A 21,978-nucleotide genomic window follows, 5' to 3' on the forward strand; every position below is an offset into this window, starting at 1 on the left:
TAACAATTCTGTGTCCCTCAGTAACAATTCTGTGTCTGTCCCTCAGTAACAATTCTGTGTCCCTGAGTAACAGTTCTGTGTCCCTGAGTAACAGTTCTGTGTCCCTGAGTAACAGTTCTGTGTCCCTCAGTAACAATTCTGTGTCTGTCCCTGAGTAACAATTCTGTGTCCCTCAGTAACAATTCTGTGTCCCTCAGTAACAATTCTGTGTCCCTCAGTAACAATTCTGTGTCCCTCAGTAACAATTCTGTGTCTGTCCCTGAGTAACAGTTCTGTGTCCCTCAGTAACAATTTTGTGTCTGTCCCTGAGTAACAATTCTGTGTCCCTGAGTAACAGTTCTGTGTCCCTGAGTAACAATTCTGTGTCCCTGAGTAACAGTTCTGTGTCCCTGAGTAACAATTCTGTGTCCCTGAGTAACAATCCTGTGTCCCTCAGTAACAATTCTGTGTCCCTCAGTAACAATTCTGTGTCTGTCCCTGAGTAACAATTCTGTGTCCCTCAGTAACAAGTCTGTGTCCCTCAGTAACAATTCTGTGTCTGTCCCTCAGTAACAATTCTGTGTCCCTGAGTAACAGTTCTGTGTCCCTGAGTAACAGTTCTGTGTCCCTGAGTAACAGTTCTGTGTCCCTCAGTAACAATTCTGTGTCTGTCCCTGAGTAACAATTCTGTGTCCCTCAGTAACAATTCTGTGTCCCTGAGTAACAATTCTGTGTCCCTCAGTAACAATTCTGTGTCTGTCCCTGAGTAACAGTTCTGTGTCCCTCAGTAACAATTCTGTGTCCCTCAGTAACAATTCTGTGTCCCTCAGTAACAATTCTGTGTCCCTCAGTAACAAGTCTGTCCCTGAGTAACAATTCTGTGTCCCTGAGTAACAGTTCTGTGTCCCTGAGTAAGAATTCTGTGTCCCTGAGTAACAATTCTGTGTCCCTAAGTAACGATTCTGTGTCCCTAAAGTATCTGTGGCCCTAACTCTGTCCCTAATACAGAGAGGTCTGTCTCTCTTGAATGACCGGAGGCAAATGGAGAATTGTAAGATGGCCGCAATTTATAGCTCCACCATTACACAGTGCTGGCTGGCTGGCTGCTGATTGGCTAATGCGATCACATGTCATGAATGAATGCATTATGGGTCAGCGCGCCTTCCCAGAGATCCCCACTCCGTCGCCACACATGTCGCCGCCATTTTTGGAAAAATTTTGATTCGCGCATCCGAAGTCTGCTAATTTTCGGATTCGGCGCGAATCGAATTTTTCCTAATATTCAAAACGAATTCCACTTCGCCAAGTTCGATTCGCTCATCTCTAAAAGTAGTATTTGCACTACTTTTTCCAAGTTCCAGTGCATTTTGAAGTAGGCATGTGGAAGCCGGAAATGTTTGCTTCGTTTCTATTTCGTTTGTTCATTGAAAGATTTAATTTCGTCACATTCGTTATGTTGAACCAAATAATTTTCAGAATTCATTTTGCATCTTCGCCATTTGTTTCATATAATCATTGGTCTGGGTGGATTCGAAAAATGTTGCAGTTTTTCTGGAAGATTGCTATATATTCGATATATTATCGAATCGGATGGATTTGAAAGGATTTAATATTTTTGCTAGTCCAAGCCATCAAGAGAAGTGGCATAAGCTGATTGGACAATGTCAACTGGCAGTATGTGCATCTGAACTAACAAATGGAACAACATTCTGATCCATTTGTTCAAATTATCGAACAAATTCAAAAATTTTATTCAACACAACAAACACTTTACTCCTGCGCTAGGAAAGGACTCAGTAGACCCAATAGGAATGTTCTGGAATATGCACTGCTTGCTGCCCTCAACAGACCGGGGTGGTCCGAATACACTGGATACAAATGGAGAAACCTGGCTCTGAGGAAGAGGTTGTGACCTCGAAACGCGTTAGCCAGTTGGTCATCCAGGGTTCCATCATATGGACTCAGATGTTGTTTGGATCATACGTCTTGTTCAGTTTGACATGCCTGTGTTGTTATGTCCATTGTGAGTATGATACCTATTTTTGTTTCTTTAATAAATTATTTTAAACAATAATGCACTAGGTCGGTGCACCCTTTTTCTGTTTCTCCATTTGTATCAAAAATTTTATTATTTCACCATGGGTCTGAACTAGTATCATATCATGTCACGTCATTCGAATAAAGCAAACAAAACAAATGCATTCATTAATTTTTTTTCAGTAATTTCTGTGTCCATTTTGACATTCATTTACATCCAAATCTCTAAAAATGAAATTTAAATCCCCAAAAAAAAATCGTAACGAAATGCACATTTCTTTTTTGCACATTAACATGTGTGTTTTGTTATGAACCGATCCTTAGTCACTGGTCACATCGACTTGTGTGCGATTTCAGGTGCAATTTCTGAACACTTTATTGTGAAGATTTTCAATGACTTCTTGTGATTTGCTTTGTGATTTGCATTATATTCTATGTATGTGAAATTGCAATAAACTGCAGAAAACGTAATGCAAGAACTACTTTAGAAATCACGCTGCAGCAAATTGCACATGTTAGGACACTAATATTCACATTCATTAGATGTGTTTTAGGTACGATTTCAATTTCCAAATCACATCTGAAATCGCACCAGTATGACTGGCCACTTAATGTGAAAAGCACCACAAGTGGTCATTAAGACAAAAAAAATTGTATGCATCAAGGCAGCAGGTTGAAAAGCCCCCCACGCTGAGGGGCAGAGCGTGTTCAGGTATTATCATTGGAAACCTGTACACGGGCAGCAGTATTTGAAATTATGGTTCATATAGTATACTTGGTGCAAAATCGCTCAATTTGGGGTTGATTTACTAAAGGCAAATAGACTGTAAACTTTGTAAACTTTGCAAAGTGCAGCAGCACTCTGCAGGTGCAGGTGCTCCAGAGCTTAGTAAATGAGGTAAAGCCCCACTTTGCAAAGAATACGGGCAGCACAGTGGCTAAATGGTTAGCACTTAAGCCTGGCAGTACTCTGGTCGTTGGTTCAAATCCCAACCACGGCATCACCTGCCTGGAGTTTGCATGTTCTCCCTGTGCCTGCATGGGTTTCCTCCGGGTACTCCAGTTTCCTCCTACACTCCAAAGACATGCTGGTAGGTTAATTGGCTCCTGTCTAAATTGGCCCTAGTATGTGTATGTATGAATGGGAGTTGGGACCTTAGATTGTACACCCCTTGAGGGTTAGGGACTGATGTGAATGTAATATATATGTAAAAGCGCTGCGTAAATTGATGGCGCTATATAAATACCTGAAATAAATAAATACTCAACAATGTGTAAGGAAAAAAAAACTGCATTTTTGCTTGCATATGATTGGATGATGGAAGTCAGCAGAGCTTCCCTTCATGTACTATGCTCTGGAGCAACTGCTATTGCAGAGTGCAACTAAATTTTGCAAATTTCAAAGTCTATTTGCCTTTAGTAAATCAACCTCATTATGCCATTACAAATAAAAAGGTAGCATTCTTTGCATCTGAAGGAAAAAAAGCTGTGCCTCTGTATATGGAAGGGCTTCTTCATAGTAAGAGCTGTGAAAATGTGAAATGGACTTCCTCAATAGCTGGTTCTAGCTATTGGTGTAAATTGTTTTTAAAAAGCGGGATGTGTTTTTAACAGATTGTTAACATTTAAAATAAATAACACTGTAGATTGCTGATACAGGGAATATCTGATTTCTTAGAATCAGGACCCGATGTCATTTATAAAGGTTTTATTGCTTTCCTCTGAATCAGGTGTGGGCTAAGGGTTCTCTATATTCCTTTATTGCAGCTTCACTTACACTTACATATACAGGTCTCCTTCCTATTCCACAGTGTAACTGGACAGTGAAAGGAGAAGCTTGCTTTTTATACTGCACACTTTAATGGCTCCTTGTGCTGCTTCTACATCCCCCTTTCTGAGCCTTGCAGTAAATTCTGTACAGGAACTGCAAAAGGTTGATACTAAGTCAAATTCAAGTGCTTACACTAATTTAATTTAAAAAGCTTCATTTATTTGTGGATTTTTTATCTGCATAGAGTTCACTTTTAAAGCTGGGCTGATAACAGAACAAATCATCTAAATATGAATTTATGCAGTGCAGCTTTGTAACAATGTCACATGCCAACGGCACAGAAATATTAGTCTCACTATTCATTCTTATAAAGAGCTTGCTCAGCAAGAAACATAAATTACTAAAATGTATAATTGGATAGAAGTTCTAGAAGAGATACAACTGATTTATTCTTGCTTTCTTAGCAATGAACTTTTCTATGGCATAAAATAAATAAGTGAAATATTAAAACTGCTCTTGGGTAACACCAAAGCGGCATTATCATACAAAGTAGGTGCAACTTCAGCGTAACAAAGTTCAATTTCTGTGCATCCCAATGAAAGTTCAACTTTGCCAAAACATTTTTTTTTAAATTTTAAATATAGAGTGGATAGAAGATCTGTGGTTTCCATGTTTTAGTGTAAAGAAGTTTTCTTTATGGTTTTAAATGCTGTGATTTTCCCCATGAAGGAGATTTCCCTTCTCCCCCTGTTCTTACACCTGTCATAAGAATGTGAGGAAGAATTTCCCTTATGAGGAATACACTATATTGCCAAATGTATTGGGACACCCCTCCAAATCTTTGGATTTAGGTCTTCCAATCACCTCCATGGCCACAGGTGTATAAAATCAAGTACCTAGGCATGCAGACTGCTTCTACAAACATTTGTGAAAGAATGGGTCGCTCTCAGGAGCTCAGAGAATTCAAGCGTGGTAACGTGATAGGTTGCCATCTGTGTAATAAGTCCATCCGTGAAATTTCCTTGCTACTAAATATTCCACGGTCAACTATTAGTGGAATTATAACAAATTGGAAGCAACTGGGAACAACAGTAACTCAGCTACGAAGCGGTAGACCACGTAAAATGACAGAGCAGGGTCAGAGAGAAGTCGCCAACTGTCTGCAGAGTCAACAGCTAAAGACCTCCAAACTTTTATTATTATTATTATACAGGATTTATATAGTGCCAACAGTTTGCTCAGCACTTTACAATATAACTGTATAATTGTTTTTCAGTTGTTGGGCTTGTCCCCTTAGTTCTAGTGAAGGGAACTCTTAAGGTGTCAGCATACCAAGACATTTTGGACAATTTCATGCTCCCACCATTGTGGGAACAGTTGGGGGATGGACCCTTCCTGTTCCGAAATGACTACATGCCAGTGCACAAAGCAAAGTCCACAAAGATATGGATGAGTGAGTTTGGGGTGGAGCAACTTGACTGAACAGAGTCCTGACCTCACCCCAATAGAACACCTTTCAGATGTATTAGAGTGGAGACTGCAAGCCAGGCCTTCTCATCCGACATCAGTGCCTGACCTCACAAATGCACTTCTGGAAGAATGGTCAAACATTCCCATAGACACACTCCTAAACCTTGTGGACAGCCTTCCCAGAAGAGTTGAAGCTGTTATAGCTGCAAAGGGTGGGCCAACTCAATATTGAACCCTACAGACTAAGACTGGGATGCCATTAAAGTTCATGTGCATGTAAAGGCAGGAGTCTCAATACTTTTGGCAATATAGTGTAGCACTAATTCTTCAGTCACTCGAAATCATGTGGATGCAATTGAATTCGCACAATTTCAAAGTCAGGTGCGACTTGGAAGACATCTGTGTGACTTCATGCACAGATGTCCATGCAGGTCACAGCTGAACTTGCAAAAAGTAGTGCATAAAGTACTTTCAAAATCAAAAATATGACCGCTTCTATTGCGTACAATAGGGTGTGAGTTGTCTTGCGATTTGAAACTATTAAATCACATGAGAAGTCGCACGGTGCGACCAGGGACTAAATGGCTGACAGTGGTTCTATATCTTCCTCTACTTCCTCTACTATAAAAGTTGTTTTTATGGCAACTTGTGTCCTCCTTATTCCAATAGGCAGGGAGAGGATAGATTTTTCCCCCTTTCCTATTCTGACATTCATGGACAGGAGGAAGGAAGACATCTCATAAATAGGGAAACATTTCTAGCCCCTTCACATTCTAACCAAAGCATGAACAAATTCTCTTTGCTTTAAAAGTGCTACCTCGTACTATAGACTAAACAAATACAGCCATTTCTTTAGAAGTTTGCCCCTGTACTGAACACTCTAGCTTTCCTACCACAGGAAACTCTGGTGCCCAAAAGGGCAGGCAAAACAAAATTTTGCTGTGTTGAAATATTTGAAGTGTTTCCAGTGTAGTGCAAACATATGTGACATTATAATGATGTATGGGATGCTTACACAAATTTCTCAGCATGCTCTTTGACTTATATCAGCTGCATTTCCCTTAATATTAGACCTGCCTACTAGTTCATTAGTGTCCTCGGAATTTTCAACCCAACATAGACAGTTAAGCTGGCAAGTAGGCTGAATGATAAAACTGAACTGATTCCCCCATCCAAACATTGAAGATGGATGAGGAAATCCTCCAAACTGCACTATGGTATTCTGACAGAGCTGAGCTTTCGGGGCAAGCTGCACATGCGCAGTTTGGTGTGTATGGCTAGAGAGCTGTTTTTTTCTTCGGAGTGCGCATGTGATCAGCACAGGGTCAATCAGCACTGTCCAGACAGAGGGTCAGGGGTTATGCAGCCTTATAGGACAATCAGGGAAGAATGAAAACTCCTCCTACAAGCTTTACCAGTGCTCTGCTGGACACCGATTGAAGTCACAAGACTGCTCTAACTGCTGATGAGAAAAGGTATTTAGCAGTTTATATTGACTAACATAATTGCATTTTTATGTTCTGTGTACTGTGGGATACCAGATATAGCAGATGCAGGGCCCTGGGTTTAGTAACACTTTAAATGTTTTTCTTTCTATTTATCAAACTGTGAACTGTACAGAAGACTGTAAGCTATGCTGGCTCCCCACATTTAGACTGGGTTCACACTATGAGGTGTGGGACACCGCATGTAATTTGCACAGGAATTGCACTGCATTCCTGTACGAACTACATTCAAATGTCTGTGCTGTGCAATTTGAGCGATGCATTTTGTATGGCTCAAATGGCATCACATCCACACCAAAAAGGTTCAGGATCCTGTTTTTAAATCTGTACCTGAATCATATCACATGGGTGTTATCACCCATGCAATGCGATTTCTGGCAATCGCTGCACATTTTGTAATCTGTTTCGGGGTATCATTAATTTATTATTGACACCCGCACCAGATTGCCTGAACATGATGTGATTCCACTGTGGTGTAGGAAATGCATAGGATTCACAGTGTTTCCCTCACCACATTGGTGTGAACCCGGGCTCAAGATGCAATTTGAAGCAAGTGAAGTGCTTTGAGAAAGGTTTAATTTTGGTAAGCAAGCTTTGTTTTTTTGCCCTTCCAATTTTGCGTACTCATGCTGAGCAATGCTTCTTCATCAGTATTTCATTATATATTTATTTCCAAACAACTGAGTAAACAGTCCCTGCTCCACAATAGGCACAAAATAGATTTACTGCTTATAGGAATTTAAACTTTTTTTTTAGTACTCATGAAAGGTGAAAACTAATTGGTTACAATTTATCTCCAATATTTAAAATGATGTGTTCATTATCTTTTCTCCAGTTTTATTTAATCAGCACTGTAAGGAGCACAGGGAGGAAAACCACACACACATAGGGAGCAAGAATATTTGAAAATAAAATAGTATCCATTTAGTCACATGCCACACCAGCTATGAATTTAACATTAGACACCCTTAGCTCTCTCTCTCTATATATACTGTAATATATATATATATATATACTGTATATATATATATGTGTGTGCAAACATTGACAGTACAATGTTGCAGAATTCACAGCTCTAGGTTTTGCATTACGACATTTTAAGTTTGTGTAACTACTAGACTTTGGCTATTCAGGAGCTGCTCATCACATTTCATCACCATGTGCTGATTTCTCGGTGGAGCTCATTTTACAAAAAGTAATTACAGGTCTCATAAATATTTCAACCACCTGCATGCCATCCCAAATTAACCAATAAATCTGTTAAAAACACCTTCCCAATCTTGATGGAGAGATATTGTGAGATTCCCATTACTACATTTCTCTGCTTAACATAAATAATTATGTATATGTACAAAATACAGATTTGCCAAATGAGAGACAAGTGTGACACACTGTGGAAATTAAACAAATAGAATTAATTTTCTTCTGCCACTGAATGAAAGATGATGGCACTGCTCCTATAAATAGATTTAGGAACAAACATCTATCTATCTATCTATCTATCTATCTATCTATCTATCTATCTATCTATCTTTCTAGCTATCTTTTGCCAGATTGTCAAATTGCTGATTCAAAAACCAGAAGAAATGATTTAAATGAATATATCATTGACCTACTGTGAGCTGAGAGTTGTTCAGCCTTGACATAGGTAGCCTTGACATATCCATCTTCATTCTGTTTCAGCATAGATCACTTTAGCTTGGCACCTCCTTTCTCCTTTCTATCTGGCAATGGTCAGTGATCACAATTGCTAGGCAATGGGTTTGGTGGGATCAGCAGAGCAGTTCTATCTATATCGATTCATTGAAGTGATAGCAAACCGTGTCCATTATTATTAAAAAAAAAAAAAGTCCCCTGCAAGGTAATGTCATAATGTACTAGTATGCGTTGCATACTAGCACATTATGTAAAACGTACCTTAAAACAAAGCCCTCCAGCGGGCGCTGTCACCGCTGTAGAGGCTTCCATCTTCACTCGTCTTCCTTCCGGGTTCATGAGCTCCAGCATTCTGACAGACTGGGCTGCGATGACATCACAACCATGCATGCGCATGGGAGTCCCAGGCCACGGCACACAGCTCTGAAGGAATGACACAGGTATGCCGTTCCTTCTGAGTGTATGTGCCGGATTAAGTATAGAGAGAATATCTCATAAACAGTGCATGTTTAGGAGATATTCAATGTACCTACAGGTAAGCTTTATTATAAGCTTACCTGTAGGTAAAATTAAAAATATTAAAATTACAACCACTTTAAAGAGACTGAAGCACTTTAAATGCCTACATGCAGATTTTGTTTTTTTCCATAATAAATTTTGATTGACTTGCAATGTTCCTCTAAACTAGTTAGCAAATTTGAATACTTCAGGAAGAGTCATTTCCTTAGCACAGCTTCCATCCCTTCTTGCATGTCATAGCCCTTCCCTCCTCTTGGAGTGTCTAATTATTGTCTGTGCTGGACCAGAATCTCCATTTCTTTTGCTCACCTCCATACACAACCTTTTATGTAGCTGCCAGGGGAGGAATGGAAAGGAATACTACAGAGAATTACTTGAGTCTGTTGGGGCTTCTGACATCACATCCAAGATGGCGGAACCCAGATGCATTTCAAGGCTTTTGAATGGCAGCACAAGAGAAGTTTTTACAGGTAAATAACATGCATAAAATACATGAAATGCATTCCTATTAATTTAAAGAGGTTGTAAGCCCCAGACATGAAATATGAACTAAGAATATCCCTTTGTAGTGATAGGGTGTACTTGTCTCTATGAAGGGCACAAAGTGTAATTTCTGTCTTCTGCTTCTCTCCTCTGCAATCAGCATGAATCACGTCTGAACATCTCCTATCATTGCCATTAGTTACTGCAACCCAGAGAGGAGTTGCCCTTTGCCAGTAAGTGCTTCTGCAAACTTCTAACACCTTTTTGCCTATCATTCGCAACCTGCTTAGTGCATTAAAGAAACACCACCTAAGTTAAGTGCCACTTATAGGGATAGTATCTGACAGGGGCGGACTGACAACTCATGGGGCCCCCAGGCAATAGGAAATCATGGGGCCCCTGTGTCCTTGACCACACTCAAACCACACCTAAAAAAGCCTATGAAAGGTACCAGGGGCATCTCATGGGGCCCCCTACTGACCCTGGACCCTCGGGCAATGCTCGAGTGCCTAAATGGTCAGTCTGCCCCTGGTATCTGATCTTCCTTTTTCTTTCCTGGTATTAATTCTTTGGGGGATTTCAACTTTCATCTCTTCCTACTTAAAAAGTCTGGATCATTGTAGTGCACCAATTGGGCCCCAATGAGCACATACGATTTCTCGTTGTATTTAAAGGGATGTTGACTACCCTAATTAAAGGAGCTCCTTTCTATTGCAGACTTAAACATTGCCATCAGATCCTGAGGGCCCAAAGTGAGCTAGTTCCACCTTTGACAGATTCGTTGCTCACTGGGGAATAGCAAAACCTCAGGTTTGAGGTTTTGGCTTAACGTCTGAATAGCAGGCCTGCCAACACTGATTGAGATTTTGCTGTATATATTGTTTTCTTTTCTTAGAGTTACTAATAGTGGCAATTGCCATTACATGCACATATACAATTTTTTACTGTTTGACTGAGCTTACATCCAAGTTTAATATAAACATCATATCATTTCACTTCAATCTGTGTGTGAGTCTATTTTCTGGTGATAATTTACTTTGGTCAGAAGAGTACTGAGGTATCAGCAGGGATTGGGCTTTCAGAGAGGGGTTCAAAGCGACAAGCAACCCGAAAATAACTCAGCGACTCCTAAGGGGGTAGTGCTACACTAGCTAATCAGGGAAAATCCAAAGGCATGTCTACCTTTAATTATCTTGCTGTTTATTAAACATACTGATAATAGAACATGATCTTTGTTATATATACAGTACAGAACCATGAGAAGCAACATTGCTGCTGGGGGCAACAGAAGGAGTTGGTCCACATACGTTTATGTAAATGTTACTACATTAAATTCACTGTGTCACTTTTATCCCTGTCTAGCAGCTAATTAGAGTAGTGCACTCAAAGCAATTTTAATTAACACATACAATCATGATGTGGGAGTTCATGCTGTTGATATTATTGCTGTGCATAAGTACAGTCATTAGAAAAAAAATGTTTGTATAATCCTGAACATATCTGAATAATTCAAATTATTTACTTATTGATTTAGGACTCATGCACATGGCCTCAAAAAAACACAGCATTTTTTATCAGTACAGCTTTTTTTTTTAACTAAACGCACGTCTATTGTTTCTACGGGCTGATGCACATAGCTGCTTAAAGATCAGTATACTTGCACTGTGTTCAGAGAAATAAAATAAAAATAAAAACATCAGTGTCCACTGTCCTGCATATGAGCCATATTATATGCTTTACACGTGTAATCATTTGTACTGACGTGTACACTGCAAATGTACTCTTTTGGCTTGCTCATGGCCAAGATGTAAATATCAATAATACTGTATATAACACACTTGATCACACACTATTGAGTTACCCTGTTGGCCCTGAATGGCTGCCTGCATCCTAGCAACCAATAGGGTACTTTTGCTTTGTAGTCTGTAACCATGTACTGTAAATATTAGTACAAACGAAACATACATACACTGTATGGACAAAATTTTACGTAGGATCTCGCTTCTAGCAAGATACTATGTGTGATCATACAACCATGTGCATGAGCCCTAATATTTCCCCATATTTATTTAGTGTTGCTATATTGGAACCATTCATATCAGTCCCTTCCCCCACAGATGCTTTCATTTTAATGTTCCGGGCATGCTCTAGGGACATTTTGGGTAGTATTTTAGGTTTGTCAGAAAAAAACTAGGATCTTAGATAAAATATAGAAGACATAGCTCTAATACAAGTGTCCAACTACTTATCTATGCATGAATTCATATGCATTTCAGTAAGGCAGCCTATTCACTTTGAATGGGCTCCCAATGAGTCTCAACGCATGAAAAAAAAAATGCAGATTTTTTTTGAAGAGCAACACAACACACCCCAAAGGTTATTGTTTAAAAATCTGCAAACTGCATTGAGATGAAAGCTAGTTGCTTTTGTTTATACTGTATATGTGCATTAGGTGCCATTTAGAATGAATGGCAACACATTACAATGCATCTATACAGTGTTTCAAGGTTTCAGAGGCTGGAAGTTTGATTGCTTCCCCCTTCCTCTGGAAGGAGCTTCCAGAGCTTAGGGAGGGTGATTCAGAAAACCAACCTGAATATGTATCATGCTCCAGCCAATCCCTGGAGAGGAGTGTCCAGAAGGGGACTGGAAAGGTGAAAAGTAGTCTAAAGCACTGGAGAGCTGGGTTCCTTTTCCCCAGGAGGGTTTCAGAGCCTGAGGAGCTTCTGCCCTCAGGCAGCCCGTGGACTGTGCTGCTGTTCTAGAGGCCTCAGAGGTGTCAGGGCTGAGGGCCAGGATGGATATACTTAGAAGCTAATTGCAGGACATCACCGCAAGGGATCTGGTCTGGAGAGGGACTGTCTCACTCGCTGGGCCATGCCCAGAGGAAGCTGCAAGGTGGCAGCTGTCCTGGGGACTTATGAGTAAAGGCCCTATGATGATCCACGTGACAGTGTTCTGGAAATCACATTGGTTACCAGTAGTTTCGCCTAGGAACAAATTAACCAGATACCAAAGAAACTTGTCTCATGGTCCCTAGCTATGAGGTCTTAGCTTGTTCAGAAAGATATGTCATGGTCTTCATGTCTTACCAGTAAATAATCTAACAAATTATTGCAGCTTTGTATTTCTTAATACATCATTGAATGTATTTTAAATGCAAATGGTATCTGAAATTGACATGGTATCAGCGTTTTGCAATCGCTGTACAGCTGAGCTTAGACTGGGGGAAGGAGAAGCAGCACAAGGAGCCAATCAGTTGTGCTGCATTGCAAGAAGCATGTTAATGGGAGGAGAGAGCAGAGTGAAAGAGAGATGATTGCATCAGTCTCCTGCTTCTCCTTTCACTGTCAAATCACAGGCTGGCTGGAGGAGGGACACAACCTATAAGTGTTACTGAACTACAGCAGAGATAAATCAGGTCACCTGACCGGTCTGTGCTGTGTGGCGGAACAGTGTAAATATCAGAAGAGGATGAATAGAATTACAAATCCTTTGGTGGATAAGACAGCTCTCTTGTAAGTATTGTATCTATGTATTAATCCCTTTAACTGGAGTTCAGCTTTGAACATATGCTATAAAAAAAAATAAGTAGGTCTATATAAATGATTATATATAAAAATAATAACAATGACTGCTTTCCAGACTAACTGCAATATACAACAGTCGAGTTTTCCTGCTGCCTGATTGTTGGGCACATAAAATTTGACACTACTTCTTTGTTATTCAAGAGTGACTTGCCACTAACTGAATAAATACATAAAATAGGTAAAAGCACAGTGCTCTGTTCTCTATTACTCCATCATTTTTGTTTTCTTCCGAAGTGATTCGGCAAATGTAGAAAGTTGTAGTTGCTATTCAGGCTTTTCATTATTAAGAGTAATACACATTTTTTTTTAATAGAATACCAGTGGTGTACATCTGCTACTACATTACGAAAAATATTGCTATCACCTTTCCTTGCAGCTCAATAAACTCTTTTTACATAAGAAACATATATCTCTTTTTTGTTGTCAATTTATTGTTCTTTTCCTCAGCTAGATAAAGAAATACAACACAGGCGTGCGTGATCAAAGGCGCTGACTGAAAAGCCATTCAGAAAAGTCTCAGGATGTTTTCACAATGGATTACATTCTTTCATTAATCGAGGCATTTTCTAAGGGCTAATAAACTCAGGGAAGGCAACAATTACCAACCAGGGAGCTATAAATAAAGCTATAAAGCATTCATCTGATTCATAATTCATCTGATAGCAGACATTCGGCCATATGTACTGCAGTGATGTCACTGCCCAGGCACAGCTTGCCTTTACTGGGAAAGTAGATTTGGGCATTTCAATTGGCAACACTTGGCTTGTGTGTTTTTAAACATCCTCAAAATGTTAATTTCATAAAATAGATACATAATTTAATTTAGTGGATTCATCAGAACACCCTGAACATGAAATTAAAAGAGAAGTATGGTCAGTGCTGGAAGGGCAGAGCACAGAGCGGTGACTGGCGGTCTCTGTTGTCTGCTCAGAGCTGATTGAGAACTGAACGATCAGAGGTCATGTGATCTCTCAGTTCTTGGGCTTAGAGTCAGCGGGGTCAGCTTCAGCCTCAGACCAATGCTACAGCACAGAATTGAGTATGTGTGTTTATTTTTTAGTCATCTCAAACTTTTCCTTTAGGGCCAGTTCACACAACAGAAACACAGTCCAGATGCGTTTCAGGATGTGTTTCCATATGAGCATTTTTTATGTGTTCTGGCACGTTTTTGATGCATTTTTTATACATTCCAGTGCACTTTCCCCTTTTTTCTTTTTTTTTTTCCATAATACATTTTTATTTGGTTTTACAAATATAGTTACAACAACAAAAAAACAAAAATAGGACAGTGAAAACCTACACAATATCACAGTATAGGTGCTGCATTAAAGTTTAACAAAGAAAAAAAAGGAAATATTGAATAATTCCTAACAATTAGGGGCATGTGCATTCCAGTGCGTTTTTGATGTGTTTAGATGCATTCTAGTGCATTTTTATGCATTGTGCTGTCTTCCAGTACAGTTCAATTCAGAAAAAATGCAGGATGTTATACTTGTTTTTTCTTCATTGGAATGCACTGGAACTGACCACACTGGTGTAAACTCATTGAAACCCATAAAACCTACTGTCCATGCATTTTTGATGCAGAAATAAAATGCACTGGAGTGGCCCTCAATAAAGTGTGGAATGATATTTTGCCCAAGATAAACTGGGTCTTGGGCAGACTGTTAGAACGAACCCAGAACATATTGAGCCTTGAATTAAAGTAGATGTAAATCCTAACTGAATGACGTTTAGTTTGCTGAAACCCTGTCAGGAGAACTCAGTAAAGTAGTAATGTTACTTTTCTGGCAGTATGACCTTTTTAACATGGCCTGCGCCTAACTCGTGGAAGCCTTGCACCAATTTCTATTGACGTACGCCAGATTCAGGTAGTTCTTACTACCTTAAAGCGTGAATTGTGCTACTATCCCAATAATCCAGTTTAACATGAAAGACTATCATCCACTGATCGATCAACAGGCTCCAAAAGCCAGCGATGAAGATTTGTAACAGATGCAGTTGGTAACTCGGATCCTTCACAGCATAAAATCCATTTATTTAGTATAGGCAGAGGTAAAAAATACAGAACTCAAGCAGCTTACATGTTTCAGATCTCAGGGGGCCTTGATCATAGCTTGATAAATAGATTTTATGCTGCGAAGGATCAGAGTCACCAACTGCATCTGTTTCGGTTCTCATTACCGCCACTATGGCTGTGACAGATTCTAAAAGAATGACCACCAGTTCTCAAATAAGCAAAATGGTAGTAATTAAGACCAACTCAAAATTGGTGTACAGGGGAAGGGGGTGTTGTGTGAGCACACCGCAAATACCATGCACATCTGGAAGAGGTGTTTCCATCGGAAAGGCTGTGTGGACCTGGACCAGGTCACACAGTGAAGATCACCTGATCAAGGAGAAAGATAAGTATATTCATTGATGGGGTGCACTAAAAGGGGTGGAGGAATGTGATCAATTGACAGTTGTACCAAAGGTACAGTTGTCCTTTAAAACGAACATTTTAATTGAATAATAACTATTGAAATATTCTTCCTCTGTTGCCATGGCCATCTTTGAGAAGGACAGTGCCTATTCTGAAGATTGCATTGATTTTTCTATCTTCATCTCAGATAGGACACAGATTTAAATACAGCTACTGGAAACATTGAATATACCAATATATTTACATGGTGAGTAAAACATACGTTCATTCTCAAAACCAAAATTACATTTAAAGGATTTTTTTTCCCCCCAAAAACAAAAGACGTAAAAGCAACAGCTAATTAAGGAGCAAAAACAAAATTAAACCTAACAACAAAATAAATACTTTTTCAGCAGTTTCAGCCATATATTTGAAAATCCATCAAAGCATTTTATTTCGTTTTGCCATGCTTTGCCTTGTACAATATATCAGATCACACTTACCAGCCTGGTTGGTGGTGACATTTACAGAGACATACTGCCTAGATCCTGGGCTCAGCTCAGACACACCGTTCTCAGCCTCAATTTCAAAGGTGTAATTTGTATGTGCCTGCAGATCTATTACCATTACAGTCGTGTTTCTCAGGCCGCTTTGCTGAGGTATATAACGGACATGTATTCCACATTCCTCACATATGCCGGAAATGGAGTTACACTTCTTGCATACAATATTGTAATAGACATCTTTCCTTCCACCCGTGTCTGCAGGGAACATCCATTCCAAGAACACACTTGTTTCATTGATGTTGGAAATAGCATTGCGTGGAGCTGACGGTGGCCCTGGTTTAATGGATAAAAATGAATTTATTTATGTTAAATATATCAGAAATAATTTGTACATAAGCTGCATGTTAAAAAGTGCAGATAATACAAGAATATTAGCATTGTGTGCTGTATGGCAATGGTCATGTGTTAAAAAGAATCTCTAGTTCTACATATTTTCCTTCTTTCTTTATCATTACCAGGACTAAAACATTATTTTTTATCGGAATGATCTGCATATTATCACATTGCACACACAAGCAAGACATACTTTTTTTCCTGGTTCAGCAGGTCAGCTTTCTGTGTCCCCTCTTAACCTCCAGGATGTTCTTCACATGCATGTTTAGTCTTGATCTATCTGTCAGTTCTTCAGGGAGATCCAGACCAGGGGTGGACTGACAACTCATGGGGCCCCTGTGTCCTTGCCCACACTCAAACAAAGCCTATAAAAAGGTACCAGGGGCATTTCATGGGGCCCCCTACTGACCCCAGGCCCTTGGGCAGTGCCCAAGTGCTCGAATGGTCAATCCGCCCCTGATCCAGACAGAACCACAATGTAAGTCTATGAGCAGACAAATGTAAATTAACAAACATCCATTTACACCCAAGTACCTTTAGGTCTGCAGAAAAAATGGAAAAAGGTTGCATACTTTTTAATTTTTTCGACATAAACAAATGTAAATTAATAGAAGATAAGAGTTGTACTCCAATGTGAACTCATCCTGGTGTTTTATTCCATTATAAACAAAGCAACTGCAGACATAATGTCTTCGCCCAGAAGAACCATACTTAGGCTGGCCATACACTATACAATTTTCTGTTCAATTTCTACCCAATTTCTTTTAGATTTACCAACTATGTAGTGCAAGGGCCCACCTAACTGGATACAATTGAAAGTGTTGTTTAGGTTTGACCTCGTATTATATGTTTTTTGGTAAATCTAAAGAAAAAATCTCAAGAAAATTGTATAATGTATTTACTTAACGCATTTTACCACATTGGTTGATAACGTTGGATTGCAACTGTTATCTTATTACATTTTTTGGAAGGAGACAGGCTACATTAGCCCGCAATTGAATTGTCTATGCATGACAGGAGGTGAGGGTCTGCAGTGGAGCTCTGGATTCTGGTATGGATGTTCTGTAAATGGATGTTGTCCATTTACGTCCATTCCGTTTACTTCCATTTTTAGCAAAGAATCCTCTTTTTTGCTTACATCTTTATCCTTGTATGACTATTTCTTTCAAAAACTAAAATAAAAGAAAACTAAAAAAAAAAAAACAAGAAAAACCAGACATGGAAACAACAGATGCATAGTGATAAAACTAAATTGAAGATAGCTGTATCAACTGATGTAAACTTCCATTTTTAGCAAAGAAACCTATTTTTTGTTTATACCCTTATCCACTTATGACTATTTTCTTTAAAAACTAAAAGAAAAAGAAAACAAAAAAACAGACATGGAAACAACAGATGTATAGTGGTAAAACTATACAAAAAATGGCTACTGCCCCAGTCTATAACAGTTTTTTTGTACTGTTGATTTGTTGGTGAGGGGGTGCACTGGACACTCTGGCTGCCATTGTGCTGCACGCTGGGTGTCCAGTGCTTACCTGTGCCATTAAGGAGGGGTGGGCTAGCTCAGGTCCATATGCCCTTGGTCTATCCAGTAAATACATGTGCCTCTACTATGGGGGCTCTCAAATCTTGTAGAGTTAGGACTGCAGAATATTGGGGTGCCGTGACGAGGCTCTGTGCCTTATGTATGTATTTGCAAATGTGTGCTAACTAACCCCTGTTTTTAACGCATACTGTTAGACAGGTTAATTCAGCTGTTGGTAAGCTGACTGGCAAGTTGAGCTGGGAACTTTCTTTTCTTTTTTTTTTTTTTTAGTGATAAAACTAACTTGAAAATAGCTGTACCAACCAGGGGCGGATTGACAACTCATGGGGCCCCTGGGCAATAGGGGATCATGGGGCCCCTGTGTCCTTGCCCACACTCAAAGCAGACCCAAAAAAGCCTATAAAAAAGGTACCAGGGGCATTTCATGGGACCCCCTACCGACCCCGGGCCCTCGGACAGTGCCCTAGTGCTCGAATGGTCAGTCCTCCCCTGGTATCAACTGATGTAAACTTCCATTTTTAGCAAAGAAACCTATTTTTTGTTTACACTTTTATCCACATGACTATTTTATTCAAAAACTAAAATTTAAAAAAAAAAACTAAAAAAAAACCCAGAGATGGAAACAACAGATGCACAGTGATAAAACTAAAATGAAGATAGCTGAATCAACTGATGTAAACTGATGTAAAATAGCTTCAGTTTTCATGAAAGGACCCCTAGACAATAGGGTTTACGTGCTAATCAGCTGAGAATCTTCACTCAAATTGCAACTGTGATGTGAATACCCAATCATGTGTTGATGAATAAAAATAAATAAGGAGAATAAACCAGAATGTGCATTTTACATGCTTGGATAACTGATATAGATTTTCACACACTGTGTGCAGATTACAGACTTCTTTAGGAAATCAGCCCCATTGAATTAGCATTATCACCATTGTCAGCTGAGTATGGTGCTGATCCAGATAGCAGAAACCCTGAACCAGGAAATAGTACTATGATATCCCAGGCTGTGAAGCATAACAGATATGATTAGAAGTGTGTAAATCACAAGACTGGCTTTACAGAATTACATAACCTTCAGCAGGTACATAGTTAGTCTGGCTGAAAAAAGACAAAAGTCCATCCAGTTCAACCATTTAAAAAAAAAAAAAAAAGTTATAATCCTATACCCACAGTTGATCCAGAGGAAGGCATAAAGACCCAGCAAAGCACGATCCAATTTACTAAATAAAATATTTTAACGGTGTAATTAGCAGTTCTCCTGGAGGTCCACTTTAAAATGAAACTATAATGGTTTTGGCTCAATTCTATTTTACATTTTTTGAAATTTTTTTTTAAGTCTATATGTGTTAAATTGATGAATTATTTTTGTATTTTAGTATAGGAAAACATTCTTTGTTTTACAAATAAAAAGTATATATATTTCCAGAGCACTAAAGATTAGCTAAAAGTTGTACCCATCTCTTTACTAGCAAAATGGCTTTCTCTGACACCTTGTAGCAAGTCATCCAATATGGGATGTATTACTTCAAATAACATATAAGCACAAAACCACTATTTGTTCCATTTAGGTCTAGCACTCTGGATCAGATGTAAGGCTGTTAGCATATAAATTATACATGGAAGGTGTGGTACAGGGCAAAGACACTGAATGCTCATATGTCCAAATTTATTACAAGTGCACAATATTAGGACACCCACCTCCACACCTGTTATATTACATTCCGCCTTGACTATTGTAACTCCCTCCTCATTGGCCTACCTCATCGCAGGCTATCCCCTCTTCAGTCTATCATGAATGCTGCTGCCAGACTCATCCACCTTATTAACTGTTCCATATCTGCCACCCCGCTCTGCCAATCCCTCCACTGGCTTTCCATTGCCCAACAAATAAAATTCAAAACTTTAACAATAACATATAAAACCATTTATAACTCTGCCCCAAATTACATCACCAATCTTGTCTCTAAATATCACCCAAACCGTACTCTCCGTTCCTTGCACGACCTCCTGCTCTCTAGCTCCCTTGACTCCTCCAAAGAACATCTCCAGGACTTCTCCAGAGCTTCCCCCATCCTCTGGAACTCTCTACCCCAATTTATCAGACTATCGCCTGCTCTGCTCACTTTTAGGAGATCTCTGAAAACCTATCTCTTCAGGGAAGCCTATCCTGCCCTCAGCTAATAATCAAATCTTATACTCTTCCAACCAGTCCATCCCCCACAGTTATTACCTTTTGTACTACTAGCCCCTCCCTCTTAGATCCTAACCCTCTTGTTTTGAACTGTATTGTTGCTTTATTGTCTCCCGTTATATTGTAAAGTGCTGAGCAAACTGTTGGAGCTATATAAATCCTGAATAATAATAATAATAACTATTTTCCCTGTAAGATATACTGTATGCCATAAATAAACAAGGTAACCTATGTTTTATAGCAAGAAGTATACATAGCACTTGTGGTCTTGTTTGCTAATACATATATTGTGCTGCAATATATAATTATGCAAGTTTTTTTTATTTACCTTCCTCACTAAAGTTTAAAAAAAAAAACTACACAAAGACAGACAAAAGGCAACAGGCAATAGCAACGATCATCATTCCCCTATTCACTTTCAGGCATGGGTGTATGGCCCTGTACACATGATCAGAAAAGCAAACAAAAAAATGCCACTTTCAAAACGATCGTACGATAATCTGTTCGTTAGTACACAGCAATCACCCGAAAATGTTTGCCGTACGATACCAGATTATGCGATTTTCATTTAACGACTACAGTTTTTGTCCAAAAATGCAATACAAATACATTACAATACATTACATCTGTTGTACCAGAATTTTAATAAATTTAGTAACCTCTTCACTAGCATGTAAAAAAAACGGACAGTCATTCGTCCGATATTCACAACGTGTATATGGGGCTTATGTCTGGAGAACTCACTGCTTGCTGCACAGGTGCCCAGTAGTGTTACAGGTCTTGATATCACCTGCATTGACTATTGATAGCTAGTAAATATCTCTCTACAAGGACCAGACTATGATTTAGATATTTGTATTTATGTTGTTTGTCCAATACTAAAACGTATGAAATTCATGCAACAGATTTGACAGTCACTTGAGACAACCATCTAGTGTAGCTGACCTGTGTTGCATATGCAGCACAGCCCTCATTTATATTCACAGAAGCTCATGGGCCAGCTAATATACACACACGAGAATATTTCTGTCAGGTCTCAAGATGGTTGATAGCGGATAATTGTTTTCAGGGCTGGGAAGAAACATGGGTGTCAATGGCCAGCCTGTTACCCATTTAGCCATGCCTTACTTTATTATTTTGACCATAACCCTAATTCTAGGTGATATATAATGTGCCCTGCACTCTTTCCTATCTCCATCCCCGTATGGAAGAGAAATATATTTGAAATATATTTAAAAAATATTCTTCCCATATATATTGCCAGTATTTTTGGAATACATTTACAAATATGTTAAAATGGTTGTTCTATATGTTAAAAAAATCTGAAGAATATATTTTAAAAAAATATACATTTTTAAAAATATATATTTTTTAAATATATTGTCTCAAGTGCTAGGGGCCCCTATTTCCACCACATCCCATGGAACAACAGCCTGACCCATTCCATCCCAGTACTGGATGACAGTAATCACAATCATATTTGAATGGTGAGAAAACAAGTTGTATGACAAAGTTTATAGTTATTTTCTGCATGGATCTTAAGGTTAATCTGTGCTTCACCCACACAGGGAAAAGCAATAGCTTAATTTTAATGTAGCCCTCCCAAGCAGTATATACCCACCTTTGACTTCCCGGTCACCTGTTCCTCTACCATGAATGTAGGAAATCACCAGGTAAGCTACAAGTTGTAATTTACCCACATGGAAGAAAAATATATTTTAAATATATTGTACAATATTCTCTCCAAATATATTGACATATATGTGAAATACCACAATTTTGGCCATATTGCCATATTCAATATATATATATATATATATATATATATATATATATATATATATATATATATATTGTGACAGTGTGGCAACCTGTCACAGTGTAGAAAGGATATATCAACTGGGATTATCAACAAGGCAGGT

General features: G+C 38.9%; 1 protein-coding gene across 2 annotated transcripts in view; it reads right to left on the reverse strand.

The window, feature by feature from the left end:
• Positions 1 to 21,978, reverse strand: part of EPHA5 (EPH receptor A5) — a 439,656-nt gene that overhangs the window by 116,661 nt on the left and 301,017 nt on the right. For both annotated transcript variants that reach the window (XM_089669983.1, XM_089669982.1), the window contains exon 5: positions 15,918 to 16,253. In XM_089669983.1, the coding sequence (XP_089526109.1) occupies positions 15,918 to 16,253 (336 nt within the window). The remainder of the gene's footprint in view (positions 1 to 15,917; positions 16,254 to 21,978) is intronic.

The sequence above is a fragment of the Staurois parvus genome, unplaced genomic scaffold (assembly GCF_062004578.1).
Source record: "Staurois parvus isolate SC_StPar_1 unplaced genomic scaffold, SC_StPar_1.0 ptg000086l, whole genome shotgun sequence".
Classification (NCBI taxonomy): Eukaryota; Metazoa; Chordata; class Amphibia; order Anura; family Ranidae; genus Staurois; species Staurois parvus.